Source organism: Carettochelys insculpta, chromosome 3 (assembly GCF_033958435.1).
Source record: "Carettochelys insculpta isolate YL-2023 chromosome 3, ASM3395843v1, whole genome shotgun sequence".
Taxonomy (NCBI): Eukaryota; Metazoa; Chordata; order Testudines; family Carettochelyidae; genus Carettochelys; species Carettochelys insculpta.
In genome coordinates, this window is record NC_134139.1 from 208,686,338 (window position 1) to 208,703,392 (window position 17,055).

The 17,055-nt window shown below is 46.0% G+C and overlaps 1 protein-coding gene across 3 annotated transcripts in view; it reads right to left on the reverse strand.

Annotated features, from left to right (window-relative positions):
- Nucleotides 1–17,055, reverse strand: part of LOC142010663 (nuclear GTPase SLIP-GC-like) — a 75,032-nt gene that overhangs the window by 4,541 nt on the left and 53,436 nt on the right. For all 3 annotated transcript variants that reach the window (XM_074989070.1, XM_074989071.1, XM_074989072.1), the window contains exon 17: nt 9,547–9,683. In XM_074989070.1, coding sequence (XP_074845171.1) covers nt 9,547–9,683 — 137 coding nt within the window. The remainder of the gene's footprint in view (nt 1–9,546; nt 9,684–17,055) is intronic.

Below are 17,055 nucleotides of genomic sequence, written 5' to 3' on the forward strand. Positions count from 1 at the left end.
CACAAACGGCACCCTATTAATGCTAAGAGTCATTATGCTCTGTAACGGTACGGCTGCCTGGGAGCAGGCCATCTCGGCGATTAAGGCTTACAAGATCTCTCTGCAGCGCACTGCTCGGAATTCAAGGACAGCAGCGGTTGCAATCCTTTCCCTAGTCACTCATCATTTCTTGGTAGGATGATCACATTGCCCTATGGCAAATAGGGGACACTGGTCTCTGGGACTGCTGTCCCATGTGAGGGCTCCTCACTGATGGGGGCTGCTGCCCCACGGTGGAGCACTGGGGATGGGGGCTCTGCAGACTCCTGAAGAGGGAGAGCAGAGGATGGGGACTCTGCAACATCCTGGCTGGAGCAGGGGTGGGCAAGAACACAGAGCAGCGGAAGGATTTAGAGACAAGAGACAGTTTCCAAGTGGAGCTGTCCAATAGATACGCACTTCTGGCAAACCTCATCCCGAAAGACGCTACCATGGAACAAATTTGGGAACACACCGAAACAGCCTGGAAAGAGACCTGCGATAAAACATTGGGAAAGGGCCAAGGTGTCACAAACAATGGATCACAGCAGAAACTCTGAGAAAAGTGACAGAAGAGCAGCGGTCAACAACAGCAAAACAAGAGCAGCCAAGGTGGAAGCTCAGAGACGCTATTCAGAAGCCAACAAAGAAGATAAAAAGGCTGTAAAATGGGACAAGAAGAACTTTGTGGAAAACCTGGAACAACAAGCCGAACAAGCTGCAGGACAGAGGAACCTGAAAGAGCTCCACAGTATCACACAGAAGCTAGCTGGGTCATGGCATACAGTGGATCAGCCACAGCAGGATAAGGAGGGGCGTGTGCTAACAAACCCAAGCGAGCAGCTCCATAGATGGAGGGAACACTTTGAAGAGCTGCCCACATGGAACCTCCGGAGTTACCACCTGCAAATATACCACAGCAGACCTACAAAAAATGGAATCAGAAAAGCCATTGCCCAGCTGGAAAGTGGAAAAACACCTGGTGCAGACAACATCCCCGCAGAAGCAATCAAGGCAGGTAGGGAGACATCAGTCAACATGATGTATAGTTTATCTGGGAAAATTTGGGACATGGAAGAGATCTCACAAGACTGGAAACATGGCTACCTTATCAAGCTCCCAGAGAAAGGCAACCTGAAGGAATGCAAGAAGTGGAGGGGCATCACGTCACTGTCTGTTCCAGGAAAGGTGTTCAATAGGAGTCTCTCGGCGAGAATGAAGACAGAAATCAATAGACAGCTCAGGGAAGAACAGGCCGGCTCCCGAAGCAAGAGATCTTGTACTGACCAAATAGCAACTCTCAGGCTGCATCTCCACTAGGAGATAAATTTGAATTTAAGGCCATTAGCTGGATACTACCATGTGACTGTCTTCACCGTAAATACCATTAGCTCGACTTAGGGAGCCCTAATATCAGTATCACAATATCATCAGTACCTGCTGGTTGCAGTGTCAAATTCAAATTTAAAAGTTTGATTAAAGACTGTTGAACTAGTGTCTGCATTTGGCCTGGCCCTGCTTGCGAGGCAGGCATTGCCGCACACTCGGCCTAGGCCCCCTTACCACTTCCTAATGACAGGAGACCTAGAGATTTTGGCACCAAAAAAGGAGAGCTGTGCACCTGCTAGCAGTCTCTAGGGACTTGAAGCAAAACCACAGCATGTCACCCAAATTGCTTCCCCTCATTGGCACGTTTCCATCACCCCATCCCTGGTGGGAGGGGGGGGGCCCTCAGGGGTATATAAGACCCCGCCCAACCGGGACTCAGGGAGGTAAAGTGCACGCATTTCCCCACGCCAGTTGATGGACTGATCACCCGATTAACCACCTTCCCTGGTGCACCAGGCGTAACTAAGGCCTTGGCATTCGTATCTGCTGCATATAATATGTTACTTCTCACGTTCATAGGAACTGAAAGTATTCAACTGTAAGTATAAGCAAGCATAGATTATTCTGTAAAAGGTACAGTTTATTAAATAAGTTGAAACAGTTCAATAAAGTTACCTTGTTTAATCATTAAGAAATACTAGGAATTTTATTACCTCTAAAAATTAATTTATAAGGGTTTAATGAATAACACAAACCCCAATCCCTGGGTCATTTGAACAAATGATTGGGACCTGGAAACCCCTCAGGGAGTGGTGGTTTTTCTAGTGGGTGTGATTTTATTCATTCTGTTAATCATTTGTTGGAAACCTCGATTATAAGATACAGACCCCTCCCATACCGGCTTTCCTCCCGAGGACCGCCCGAACACTAGGGGGTGCTACAAAGACCGGTGTGGAAGCGCCACGTCTTAAAACAGAATTTATTAGCCTTGAGCTACACAAACCTCTGTAACCCACAATGACCACAATGCTCCCCTCTGGCTGCTGCCCTCCCGGTGCGCAGGAATTCGGTAACAGGAAGACCCTGAATTTCAAACCAGGACCAGGAAGCCTGTGGCTGTGGGGTCATGTTTGCATGAGAGCCTGAGAAATGTCCTTCTTTGCTATTAGCGCTGTCAGCGCATCTACCCGTTACAAACGTCCCCTGCAGGGAGTTCGTGGGTCTGTCTACACTTGGTATGTTTTTCTGCACTGCCTGCGGCAGCCAGGCTGTTCTGGGGGTTGTACTTGCAGAAGAGGCTGAGAAACTTCTTCTCAGCAGTTTAAAGCTTGTGTGTGACCCCTCTCCCCCACAGGCACCATATAGCCAGGGTCCTTCCCATGCTCTGCCTCATCATGTGGGTAGCCCCCAACCCAATGAAAGGCTGTGCCTGCAGTTCAGTGCTGACCATGCTGCCAGGGAGCCCCAGGTCCTGGCTTGCATGAGGTTAGGGCTCCAAGGGTGGGAAAGAATTTTGGGGGTTTGCAGCCACCAAGGGGGAAGTCTCCTCCAGTGGCTAAGATATTCTGGCGACTACTTCAGCCCATTGCTGCCCATTGCCCATTGCACTTGCTCCTTTTTGCAAAATCTTTGATATTTCAGTTATAAAATCTTTTTCCTAACCTCTCCTATCATCCTTCTTCATGCTTTGACCTTCCCCTAAAAACACAGGGAAGAGAGGATGGAGACCAGCTGAGATTCCTGTTCCCGTTGTAAGTTCAGTGGATGAGATTTCACTGCCGTCCCCCGTGTTGGCAATGTCTGTGTAGTGAAGAGGGAAGACGAATCTTCTAACTTTGCCCCCCTTCACACAGAGAAGAGAGGCTGGAGGGCCTGTTGAGACTACAGATTGTCTGTGTGTTATTTTCAGGGATCAGATGCAATCAAGGGAGAGGGGACAGCCAGTTGAGAACACAGGCTGTGCATAGAAGCTGTATAATGAACAGGGAAGCCAAACACCCTCCCCTCAGCAACTCTCTTTTTGCAAAAACTTTACTATCAACTCTTTCTTCAAGCTTAAGAACATAAGAACATAAGAACATAAGAATGGCCATACTGGGTCAGACCAAAGGTCCATCCAGCCCAGCATCCCATCTGCCGACAGTGGCCAATGCCAGGTGCCCCAGAGAAGGAGAACAGAAGACAATGATCAAGTGATTTATCTCCTGCCATCCATCTCCTGCCCTTGTTCTGAAGGCTAGGGCACCATACTTTATCCCTGGCTAATAGCCATTTATGGACCTAACCTGCAAAAATTTATCAAGCTCTTTTTTAAACCCTAATAGAGTCCTGGCCTTCACAGCCTCCTCGGGCAAGGAGTTCCACAGGTTGACTGTGCGCTGTGTGAAGAAAAATTTCCTTTTATTAGTTTTGAACCTACTACCCATCAATTTCATTTGGTGTCCCCTAGTTCTTGTATTATGGGAAAAGGTAAATAATTTTTCTATATTCACTTTCTCCACACCATTCATGATTTTATATACCTCTATCATATCGCCCCTCAATCGCCTCTTTTCCAAACTGAAAAGTCCCAGTCTCTCTAGCCTCTCCCCATATGGGACCCTTTCCAAGCCCCTAATCATCTTAGTCGCCCTTTTCTGAACCTTTTCTAATGCCAATATATCTTTTTTGAGGTGAGGAGACCACATCTGCACGCAGTACTCAAGATGTGGGCGTACCATAGTTTTATATAGGGGAAGTATGATATCTTTTGTCTTATTATCGATCCCTTTTTTAATAATTCCTAACATCCTATTTGCCTTACTAACTGCCGCTGCACACTGCGTGGATGTCTTCAGAGAACTATCCACTATAACTCCAAGATCCCTTTCCTGATCTGTCGTAGCTAAATTTGACCCCATCATGTAGTACGTGTAATTTGGGTTATTTTTTCCAACATGCATTACCTTACACTTACCCACATTAAATTTCATTTGCCATTTTGCTGCCCAATCACTCAGTTTGCTGAGATCTTTTTGTAGTTCTTCACAATCCCTTTTGCTTTTGACTGTCCTGAACAACTTGGTGTCATCTGCAAACTTTGCCACCTCACTGCTTACCTCATTTTCTAGATCATTGATGAACAAGTTGAACAGGATCGGTCCCAGGACTGACCCCTGGGGAACACCACTAGTTACCCTCCTCCATTGTGAAAATTTACCATTTATTCCCACCCTTTGTTTTCTGTCTTTTAACCAATTCCCGATCCATGAAAGGACCTTTCCTCCTATCCCATGACCACCTAATTTACATAAAAGCCTTTGGTGTGGGACCGTGTCAAAGGCTTTCTGGAAATCTAGGTATATTATGTCCACTGGGTGCCCCTTGTCCGCATGTTTATTAACCCCTTCAAAGAATTCTAATAGATTAGTTAGACACGACTTCCCTCTGCAGAAACCATGCTGACTTTTGCCCAACAATTCGTGCTCTTCTACGTGCCTTGCAATTTTATTCTTTACTAGTGTTTCTACTAATTTGCCTGGTACTGATGTTAAACTTATCGGTCTATAATTGCCAGGATCTCCTCTAGAGCCTTTTTTAAACATTGGTGTTATATTGGCCGTCTTCCAGTCATTGGGTACCAAAGTGGATTTAAAGGATAGGTTACAAACCACTGTTAATAACTCCGCAATTTCACATTTGAGTTCTTTCAGAACCCTTGGGTGAATGCCGTCTGGTCCTGGAGACTTGTTACTATTCAGCTTATCAATTAACTCCAAAACCTCCTCTAATGTCACTTCAATCTGAGTGAGTTCCTCAGATTTGTCACCTAAAAAGGCTGGCTCAGATTTAGGAACCTCTGTAACATCTTCAGCCGTGAAGACTGAAGCAAAGAAATCATTTAATCGCTCCGCAATGGCACTGTCTTCCTTGATCGTTCCTTTTATATCTTTATCGTCCAAGGGCCCCACTGCTTTTTTAGCGGGCTTCCTGCTTCTAATGTATTTAAAAAACATTTTACTATCGTTTTTTGAATTTTTGGCTAGCTGTTCCTCAAAATCTTTTTTGGCTTTTCTTACTACATTATGACACTTAATTTGGGAGTGTTTATGTTCCTTTCTATTTTCCTCACTAGGATTTGACTTCCACTTTTTAAAAGCTGCCCTTTTCTCTCTCACTGCCTTTTTAACATGGCTGTTTAGCCATGGTGGTTCTTTGTTAGGTCTCTTACTGTGTTTTTTTATTTGGGGTATACATTTGAGTTGGGCCTCTAGTATGGTGTCTTTAAACAGTTTCCATGCAGCTTCCAGGGATTTTAGTTTAATTACTCTACCTTTTAGTTTCTGTTTAACTAGCTTCCTCATTTTAGTGTAATTCCCCTTTTTGAAATTAAATGCCAGAGTGTTTGACCGCTGCGGTGTTCTTCCCAACACAGGAATATTAAAAGTTATTATATTGTGGTCACTATTTCCAAGCGGTCCAGTAACAGTTACCTCTTGGACCAGATCCTGCGTTCCAGTCAAGACTAGATCGAGAATCGACTCTCCCCTTGTGGGTTCCTGTACTAGCTGCTCCAAGAAGCAGTCATTTAAGGCATCAAGAAATTTAATCTCTGAATCCCGTCCTGAGGTGACATGCACCCAATCAATATGGGGATAATTGAAATCTCCTATTATTACTGTGTTTTTTATTTTGATAGCCTCTCTAATCTCCCTTATCATTTCGGCAAAACTATCACTGTCCTGGTTAGGTGGTCGGTAATATATTCCTAAAGCCATATTCATATTAGAGGAATGAATTGTTATCCATAATGATTCTATGGAACATTTTGATTCCTTTAGGATTTTTACTTCATTTGATTCTATATTATCCTTCACATATAGTACCACTCCGCCACCCGCACGACCTGTTCTGTCTTTCCGATATAATTTATATCCCGGTATGATAGTGTCCCACTGATTGTCCTCATTCCACCATGTTTCTGAGATGCCTATTATGTCAACTTCCTCCTTTGATATGAGGTACTCCAGTTCACCCATCTTATTCGACAGACTCCTAGCATTAGTGTAAAAGCAAGTTAAAAAACTACCACTATTTATATGTCCGCCTTTCACAGACTCGTTGGATTTTCATTGTCCCTGTGTTACTTTCAGTGATCGGATGCAATCACGGGAGGGGGGACAGTCAGTGGATAGCCAGCTGAGAAGACACTCACCGGCTCATTTTTATAAAATCCTGGATAATTCAGTTACAGAAGAAAGAGATTTCTGTTAACTTTGCCATCTTTGTTCTACTTTTCCTTCCTTCCCACTGGAAAAATGGGCATTTGCTTACCACGGGAGGGCAATGAGGACAATGCAATGCGGGAAGATGATCTCAAAGACCAGCAAGCATACCCAGAATGCTGTGGGGATGAGGGAACTGTGGGATAGGTTCCCACAATGCACTAGTGCAAGAGTCAGTGTTTGCCAATGGAGTGTGGCAGCAATAAGTCGACTTTGTGAGGAGCACGTGGGGAGTTGAGCGTAGTCAAAATCAAACTTATAAATTCCAGAGTAACAAAATTGATATTAATAAATTTGACTTTTATCTCGTAGTGTAGATGCAGCCTCAGAGTGATCATAGAATAGTTGCTCGAGTGGAGCTTTCCCATGTACATAACCTCCACAGACTTTGAGAAAGCCTTTGACAGCGTTGTTAGAGACACTTTGTGGAAACTGCTGCAACATCATGGCCTCCCATCCAAAACTATCGACTTGATTTGCTCAACGTACAACCCCCTCGACACGCCAAGTTGTTCACAACGATGTCGTGACAGAAACCTTCAGCATACTCTGAGGAGCATGTCTATTGTCACCTTTCCTGCTCTTGATCACAATGGACTGGATTATGAACAAGACAACAGATGGCCATCAACAAGGCATTGAGTGGACACTTTTCAAACAGCTACAGGACTTTGATTTTGCTGATCATGTCACCCTCCTTTCACAACGACATGAAAGTGTGAAAGAAAAGGTCACAACACTAGACAGAACTGCCTCAGTGACTGGACTGAGCATTAACATGGGAAAGACCAACACAATGAGGATCAAACAATCCAACAACACCACCATCACACTGGGAGGGGGTCAACTGCTCCACATTTTCCAGGTCATCTACTTGGGGAGTATTAGGTGAGGAAGAGATGGAGGAACAGATAAGGATATCAGTGCCAGGATAGGGAAAGCAACAGCTGCTTTCAAGACTCTCCATCCCATACGTAGTTCACAAATAATATCTGTAAAGACAAAACTGCGGATCTCCAACACAAATGTGAAGTGTGCGCTCTTGTATGGATGTGAGACCTGGCGTGCTAAAAAGTTTTCTACTCACAAGCTATGGACATTCATAAAGAGATGCCTGAGGTGCATCCTTCACATACAGTGGCAAGGCTTGGTCGCAACTGAGGAGCTTTGGAACAGAGCAGGACAAGAACCAATTGACGTTGAAATGAAGAGAAGAAAGTGGGGATGGCCAGGCCACGCTCTCAGAAAACCATCATCCAGCACAGTCTGTCGAGCTTTCACACGGAACCCGCAAGGAAAACACAAAAGACCTCGGACAACATGGAGAAGGTCTACTGAGAATCAAGAACAACCACCGGGGCACTCCTGGAGCCAGCTAGAAGTTTTCTCCCGAGACAGATGAAGTAGAGGAGACTTGTAGATGACCTGTGCTCCACACGGAGTGCAAGGGTTAAGAAGTCGTGCAGCGCAATGAACACTCTCCACAAGCCATGTCAGGCTACATTCCCAGGGTACCTCTGAGCACGCCTGCCCTTCGGTGAATCCCACTATTTGTTTGCTGGACTTGGGAAGATGCAAACAAGCAGCGTGCAGTTGCTCTCTGTTTTTACAGATGCAAATGCGGTGGGGCCTTCTGTGAGTGTAAAGGGTTGTTAAACCAACTGCGTGTGCCTCTGGCTGGGTGTAAGGAGACACAGGGCAAGGCTCTTGGGTGGAGGGTGCTCAGCGCTGGCTGGGGGGCAGGGGTGCAGTGCAGTCACACTCTGGGTAGTGCTGAGGGCTGGCTACCCTCAGCCCCGCCTCTTCTGCCTGAGGCCCTGCCCCTTCTGGGAGCACAGAGCTGGTCCCTCCTCTCCTTGCCTGGGGTCCCAGCAACTCTGCTGACTGGCTGCTGTTCTGTCCCATGCAGGAGGCCAGAGCGCTGGTCATGGGTGTCAGTCCCACCCAGGGGCTCTGGATTGTTTATTCACCTGGCTCTGCCCTGGGGACCAGAGCCCCCATTGCTGCAACTCCCTGAATTAGCCAGCAACTGGGTGAGGGGGTATTACGACCCATCATTGGGCCAGCAGGGGCTTGGACACAGGCCCCCATCACAGTCCCCAACAAATGGGAGTCAGTAGTTGTTCAGTGTTGCTGGACTGGCTGCATCAGCCCTCTGTTATCCTCCCCATGATCAGGGTCAGAATGACAGACCCACGACTGCCCGATTGGCTGCCCCACGGAAGGGAGCTGTCTCATACTCCATTTAAATACCGGCCCAGCAGTGGCTCCCTCACCATCTTCTGGGACTTCCCCCGTGTTCCAACATGAAGAGTTCAGCTGGCCGCTTAGCCGACTCTTTTAATACTCTTGGTACAAAGTCTGACTTTAGCAGCCAGTGGAACAAAGAGAGGCTGATTGTCACAAGACAGGAGTAGCTCCTGCGTTTTTCACCAGATCAAAACAGAACTATTTATTGAGCCCCACCGCCTTTCCCGCCTTAATATTGGTCATTGTATCACTTCCCTCTAGTTGTCTCGTACTTGTAAGGCCTGTGGGAGGGGTCTGTCCTGTGGTTCTGTGTTCAGAGAGCACTAAGAGCGGCTTGGTCCCTTCCGGGGGCTCCTTAATACTATGGTTACACAAACACTAAATACGAGGCTGCAAACATGCACGTACTTCCCTCTAAGCAGATGTGTGGTTCCAGGGAGTCACTGGTCCTGCTCGGGTGTGTTTGCAAGATCGAGGCCTTAAAGGGCACCATGAAAATCAATCATGGTGGGTCAGCTCTAGGCAAGAATTAAATATCGCACAGAGCACACCGGTATCTTTGGCCTAATCTCTGGCTGGGTAGCTTGCTTGGGGTTCTCCCTCTGGACATGGGGTGTTCCCAGACACCCCCACCCACACCCATGGGGTTGTACGTTCACACCGAGCAGGGGGAAATGTCCCTCACCTTCAGTTCCTGCAGCTGCAGCGTCATCTTCTGCTTTGCCTCTTCAAACATCCCATTGTCCGTCTCCTTCTCAATGTTCTCCTTGAGGATATTTTGCATCTTCTGCAAGGATCCCGTGCCCTTTACCTGAGCTGCCTCTGTGGGAAATTAGGAGGGGTCACGGTGATAGACAAGGCTGGGAAAAAGTGAGGGAGAGGTGCTGGGGGTGGGGGTGGTGAGGACTGAACACTTCAGCAGTGACGACACTACTGGAATAGGGCACCTCGTTGCTCTTTGGTGACAACGGCCTTAGTGCCTCAGACAGAAGCCAGGTTGGGTGTCCCAGAGACTGAAGCTCCACCATATTGTTCAGTGCTAAGAGCCCCTCCATGCCCTCGCACGCCCCAGCCCAGAACGGGCACCGCAGAGAGGGAAAATCCCAACCCCCTTGGTCCAAGACTCTTTCCCATCCTATTCCTGTTCTTTATGCAGGGAACAGGTCCCTTCTCCCACACATCTTCAGGCCTTCCGGAGCCCCTTCAGAAGGGTCTCAAACTGGCCCCCTGCTGCCCAACCCAAACAGGGACCCACCCCATCCCTCCCCACCCTCTGGCCCCTCCCCCCATGGCACGTAGTGACACGGTTGGATTCTGAGGTGAACATCGTTGTGACCATTGTTCTATGGTGGCACCAAATCCTGGCCTCAGAGGGCCAAGTGAGGTGTCTATTGAAAGCTGATGATTGGCCGATTCTCTCTATGCTGCTCATAGGCATGTATGAGTTTTGTATGTGAAGTTATGAGTATTGGCCCTGCACTTGTATTTCACATGTTTGTTTCTGGGAGATATCAGCCGGGGGTCTGGCCAACCTAGTGTGAAAAGGTTGCTAGTCGAGTGAATTGGAGTACTCAGCTGACAGAAGACCTTAAGGGGTGCCAAGCCACGCCTGAGGAACTTTACTGTCGGTGTGAATATTCAGACCAGTATGGAAGCTGCAGCCGAAGAAAGGACTGAGAAAGGCATGTCACAAACTCCATCCTGGGCATTTTGTCACACAGGGAGAACAATGGAATTCCCTCCACATGGGCCAGGTTCGAAAAGAGGCCCTGGGCGTTCCTCCGCTTGTCTTCATTCCAGCGCCTCACTTCAGGAGCATGTTTGCTCTGAATTGAACCTGAGGGGACTGATGACCCATCCTAACAAAGGGTGCCTTCCAGGGACACATAAGACAGCAGATTATTTCACCTCTGCTACAAGCCTGCGCTGAAAACTTTGCATTGGTGTATGTAACTTCATTCCTTTAGTAACAAGCAGTTATGTAGCACCTCTAAGAACTTCTTGTTATTTGTGAAGCTACAGACTTAACATGGCTCTTCCTCTGATTTTATGTGGCCGGGCTCTGTGCTCCCCTCGGGAAGTTGGCAGGGGTGTTGCCCAACAGAAGGTGCTAGCTGTGACAGCAGATCTGTGGAGACTTTGGCCATTTTGTCTGTAGTTCCAAAGGAGAGAGAAGCAACCCAGCACATATGAGCCTTCCTCAGGCAGGGGGCTCTGGCCTGCTTTTCTGAGTACAGATAGCCCCAAGGGATGCCCAGGGAAGAGCCTAACAGGGCCAGGCCAAGGAAGCATTGTTTAAAAAGCAGAAGTTAAATTCAATTGAAAAAAATAGAAAGGAGCATAAACTCTGCCAACTTAGGTGTACAAATGTAATAAGGAAGGCCAAAACGGAGTTTGAAGAACAGCTGACCAAGAACTCAAAAAGTAATGTTTTTAAGTGCATCCGAAACAGGAAGCTGCAAACCAGCCAGAGGGGCCACTGGATGATCGAGATGCTAAAGAAGAACTCGAGGACGATAATGACACTGTTGAGAAGCTAAATAAATGCTTCACTTCAGTCTTCACAACTGAGGATGTTTGGGAGACTCCCAAACCTAGCCATCCTTTGTAGGTGACACAGCCAAGGAATTGTCCCAGACTAAGGTGTCGTTAGAGGTGGTTTTGGCACAAACTGATAAATTTAACAGTAACAAGTCACCGGGATCAGATGACATTCACCCAAGAGTTCTGAAAGAACTCAAATGTGAAATTGCAGAATTATTAACTGTGATTTGTAACCTATCCTTTAAATCAGCTTCTGCAACTGATGACTGGAAGACAGATAATGTGATGCCAATAATTAAAAAGGGCTCTAGAGGTGATCATGGCAATTACAGATCTGTAAGTCTAATATGTATGCACCCATGTAGGACAGTACGAAGGAAGAGATTGGGCTATTCTATAAAGACTTGACAAAGACACTGGAGGAGATACGGAAGAGAGATGTGTTGACCATCAGAGGAGATTGGAACATGAAGGTCAGCACAGATAATGAAGGTTGGGTGAGAGTCATGGGAAGGTTTGGATACACAGAAAGAAACGAACGAGGTGAGAAACTACTAGAGTTTGCTATGGAGCATGAGCTGATGATCTGCAACATGAGATTCCAACAAAAGGACTGTAGAAAGTGGATCTGGCGATCGAATAATGGGAAGTCCAAGAATATGACAGATATGATCTTGATAAAGAAGATGGATAACATCAGTACAGCAGTGCTGAATTTTCTCAGGAGCATATATAGACTAGGACCACAGTCTAGCTATCGCAAACATCAAGGTGAAACTCAAGAGAAAGTGTCAGGCACAGTTCAAGAAACAAAGCAACGTGGTGAGGCTAGGGGAGGAAGAAATAGGGAATGTGTACAGAGCAGTGCTCAAAGAGAAGATTGGGAATGTGGGCACAGAGAAAGACCCAGATTAGAGAGTTGAAGGGATAGCCATGGTGACGGAAGAGGCAATTGAGCAGATGGTTCCAGAAGAAGACAAGATCAATAAGAAGTGGGTTACACAGGAGACGCTGAAGTTGGTCCAAGGGAAGAGAGCATTACAGATCAGAAGGGATGTTTCCGAGAGGGCAGAACAGCAGTAGAGTAAAGCCCTGACTTATGTGTAGGTTGCTTTCCTGGGCAACCACACATAAGTCGAATTTCAAGCATGTTGGGATGGGGTCGGGGAGGACCCCTGCCACCTTTGGGTCCCCCGATCCTGGCTGTGCTTGGCTCCCAGCTCCCCTCCGCTTGCGTGAGCTGGGACACTGACCAATGCTGCTGCACTGGTTGGTTTCCTGGCTCCCAGGAGTGGCAGGGAGCTGTGAGCCATGTAGCAGTGCTAGTCAATTTCCCAGTTTCTGCAAGCAGAGGGGAGCTGGGAGCCAGGCTGCCACTTGGTGCCCGGCTCCCCCCAGCTCACAATTTTGACTTGCATTATTACAAGAAACGCAAGTCAAAATTGTGTAAATCGGGGTCTACTGTATAGAATTAAGTGCAAAGAGGTAAGGAAAGTGGCCAAATGGATAAGGCAAAATGGTTAGAGGAGCAGTGTAAAGATATAGAGAGGTATTACGGCGAGCTGAAGACCAGGGAGGTGTACAAAAGGATTATAAATGTTAATAGCAAGTGGCAGCTGAAGCAGATGGCGATCAAAGATGAGAACAATGAGGTGTTTGTGAACAAGGAGAAGGTTGTGCAACAATAGACAAGATATTTCACAGATCTGTACAAAGCACCGTTGGACCCAAGTGTCTCAGAGAGACTGACTGAAGAACTGAAAGAGAAATCTCCACTGAGCCTTGAGAGCAAGACCAATATTTTGAAGGAGGAAGTAGAAAGAGCAGTGAAATGACCAAAGAATAACAAAAGCCCTGGAAATGATAAGACCATGGAAGAGATGATCAAATACGATGTAGAAAGTATGGTTCAGGAAATACACCGACTATGTAATATAGCATGGAAAGAAGGGAAGGCACCTAACGAATGGACAAGATCTGTTCTACTGGCAATACACAACAAAGGAAGTGCATTGGAATGCAAGAACTATAGAACGAGTCATCTAGACAAGGTGCTGATGATGATAGTGACAGAGAGACGGCGATCGCAGATGGAAGAACATCTAGGGTGTGTCTACACTTGCATTCCTCTTTCGAAAGAGGTCTGCAAATGAGGCAAATCGAAAATGCAAATGAGGTATAAAGTTGCCTGTTCAGCACCTCATTTGCATATTCTAATTTCAAAAGAGCTACTTACGAAAGAAGAAAGCCAGTGTAGACGCTGCTCTTTCGAAAGCAAACCCATCTTCGAAAGAATCCTTCTTCCCTTTGTTTAATGGGAAGAAGGATTCTTTCGAAGATGGGGTTTGCTTTCAAAAGAGAAGTGTCTACACTGGCTTTCTTCTTTCGAAAGAAGCTCTTTTGAAATTAGAATATGCAAACAAGGTGTTGAATATGCAAATTATACTTTATTTGCATTTTTTGATTTGCCTCATTTGCATACCTCTTTTGAAAGAGGAATGCAAGTGTAGACACACTCGTATTGGCACTAAGGTTGCGTCTACACTAGGAGATAAATTCAATATTTAATACATTCAGATATTTAACTTCGATGTTATGAATTCGAATAAAGTGTCTCCAAAGCTTCTTGAAATTCAACCCACCTTTTTTCTGTGTCAAATCTCTATGTCCCCATTGCCCTGTGCAAGCTCAACAGCGTGAGCAGTGGACTGTGGATGCCTAGCACACAATGCCTTAGCCTTGGTTGCTTGTGCGTGTTTCATGTTAGAATGCCAGAATTCCAAGCACTGTCCCAGCTGTTGATAATAGCAGCAGGTCTGTGGCACTGCTCCTGAGAGCTGGTTGGCTTCCCAGACTTTTTGATAGGCCTGCTGGAGTTCTTTCACCATTTTCTGTCTGATCTCTGTCTGGTTTGTAATTGTTCCCATCTGCTATTAATTAATTTTGCTAGGTGTAAATCAGCTAAGGTGGAGGGTTATGATTGGCTCGGTAATTCTGTTACAATAGGCTAGAGCTAGTTAGTAAAATTATACTAAAATAACTGGTCAAGGTAGAGCTAAGCGGGACTCAAGTTTCACTACTTAAACTGGGAAAGCCGTCCAGTAGCACTTTACAGACTAACAAAATAATTTATTGGGTGCTGAGCTTTTGTGGGACAGACCCACTTCTTCAGATCATAGCCAGACAATCTGTCCCACGAGAGCTCATCACGCAATAAATTATTTTGTTAGTCCTGAAAGTGCTACTGGACGGCTGGTTTGTTTTCATAGTATACAGACTAGCACGGCTCCCTCTCTGTTACTACTTCAACTGGGGTCCATGAAGCAAAACAGCAGGAAGAAGGAAGGAAGGAAAAAAGAACACCTTAAGGGAAGAATGCGGGGGGAAGCTCATCCCTAGGATCAGCACTGCCAGACTCTGAGGTGCAGCAACCAGCATCCAGAGAATGTCTTTGTCTGTCCCAACAGGGGAAGCTCCCCTGCCGGCCTTATCACGACTGGTGAGCATGACACTGAGTGCTTAGCATGTATTTTGCTCTCTTGGTAACTGTAAATCAATAGAGAATAAGAATATTACTGTGTAAGGCTTTTTCAGTGACACAGATCCTACAGACCTGCAGGGAATTATGCCCTGAGCCCTAGGAACTGGGTATGTGTTGGAGTTTAAATTAACAGGGTCACACCTTGAGCCCTCAGGATTGGGTAAAGGGTGTGTGTCCCTGAAGTGTGGAAGGGATAAAGAAATTTGCGCAGTAACACACAAGCATGAGGACAATGGGTATCTAGTTGATACAGCATATACAGATTTCCAGAAAGCCTTTGAAAAGATCCCTCACCAAAGGCTCTGAAGAAAGTTGTCATGGGATACGAGGGAAGGGCCTCTCATGGACTAATGACTGGCCAAAAGCCAGGAAATGAAGGGTAGGAGTCAATCGTAAGCTTTCTGAATGGAGAGCGGTAACAAGTGGTGTCCCCTGAGGGCCTGTACTGGGACCAATCCTATTCAAACTACTTATAAATGATCTGGAAAAAGGCATCGTCGAGCACTGACTTTCCTGACAAACTCAGCTTGGTTGTCCCTTCCTTGATGCCCTATTCCCTTGCAAAGTCTTTTCTCCCTAATTCTTTCCAGCCCTTTCATCATGTGACTCGTACTCCTGGGTCAGGAATAATGACATACATGTACATCCCCTTTATGCCTGACAATAGAGACCGATGTGCTCTTCCTTCCCCTGGTGGTTTTCCAGTTCGGAGGATGAAGTTGAAGAAGCTGGTTCATCACCGCCCACTCCCTCATGGCCTGAGCATGCCAGAGAACAAACCAACTCCACAAAGCACTGGAAATGTAGCACTTCAAAGACTAACAACATGATTTATTTGGTGATGAGCTTTCGTGAGACAGAGCCACTTCAATCAGAATAAATATGTGGACAAAGCTGGCAGCAGGATTTGTTGCAAGGAAAAGTTCTAGGATTAGCATTACTCTGGTGTAGCCTGCTCTGATCCTAATGACAGACTGAAAACTTCAAGACCTCTACCAGGCATTTATAAAACTTAATTACCCACCACGAAACGTAAAACAAGAGATTGACAGGGCCAGATGAATACCCAGAAACCAGCTAATTCAAGATAGAACCAAGAAGACCAGTAACACAATACCTCTTGTCATTACCTATAGCCCCCAACTCAAGCCCCTGCAACACATCATTAAAAACCTACAACCTATTCTAGATCCTGATGCTACACTCTGGAAGGCCCCAGGTGACAGGGGCCTGTCCTCTCCTATAGACAATCTCCTAACCTAAGAAAGGTTCTCCCCAGCAATCACAGGTTACACCACAGTAATAGCAATCCTGGAACTACTCCTTGCAACAAATCCCGTTGCCGACTTTGTCCACATATTTATTCTGGGGATAAATACCATCACTGGACCTAACCACGTTAGTTACAAGATCAAGGGCTCTTTCTCGTGTACTTTGACCCATGTTATATATGCCATTATGTGCCAACAATGTCCCCATACAAAGTACATTGGACAGACTGGGTAAAATCTTTGCCAAAGAATGCATGGGCATAGAGCAGACATCAAGAATCTCAATACGCATAAGCTGGTCAATGAACACGTCAATGGAGTGGACCATTTTGCTAAACACCTGAGAATTTGTATCTTAGAACAAACAGACTTTACAAACAGATTACATAGAGAAAGTTCTGAATTGGAGTTCATATTTAAATTCGACACGTTAACTAAGATGTGAGACGGGTGATAATGAAAGATTCAAAAAGAAGAATATTGGTGTTCGAGAGGAGTTGTTATAGAAAGATTCTGAGAATAGGATGGATGCAGAAGGTCACCAATGAGGAATTCCATAGGAAGATACAGCCAAAAGAGAACCTGCTGCTGAAGGTTATAAAACAGAAGCTACAACTATTTGGACATATTTGCAGAATGAACGATGACTGAAAAATCAAGACCCTGGTATTCGACATAATGGATGGTTGGAATAGGAGAGGCAGACCCCACAGGGAATGGATAGATGATGTAGTAGATTGGTGCAGAGCTAGTCTACAGAAACTAAGACACTCCGCACTGGACAGGGAAAGATGGAAGGAAATAGTGAGAGGCATCAGACACCAACGGGCGCTGAGTC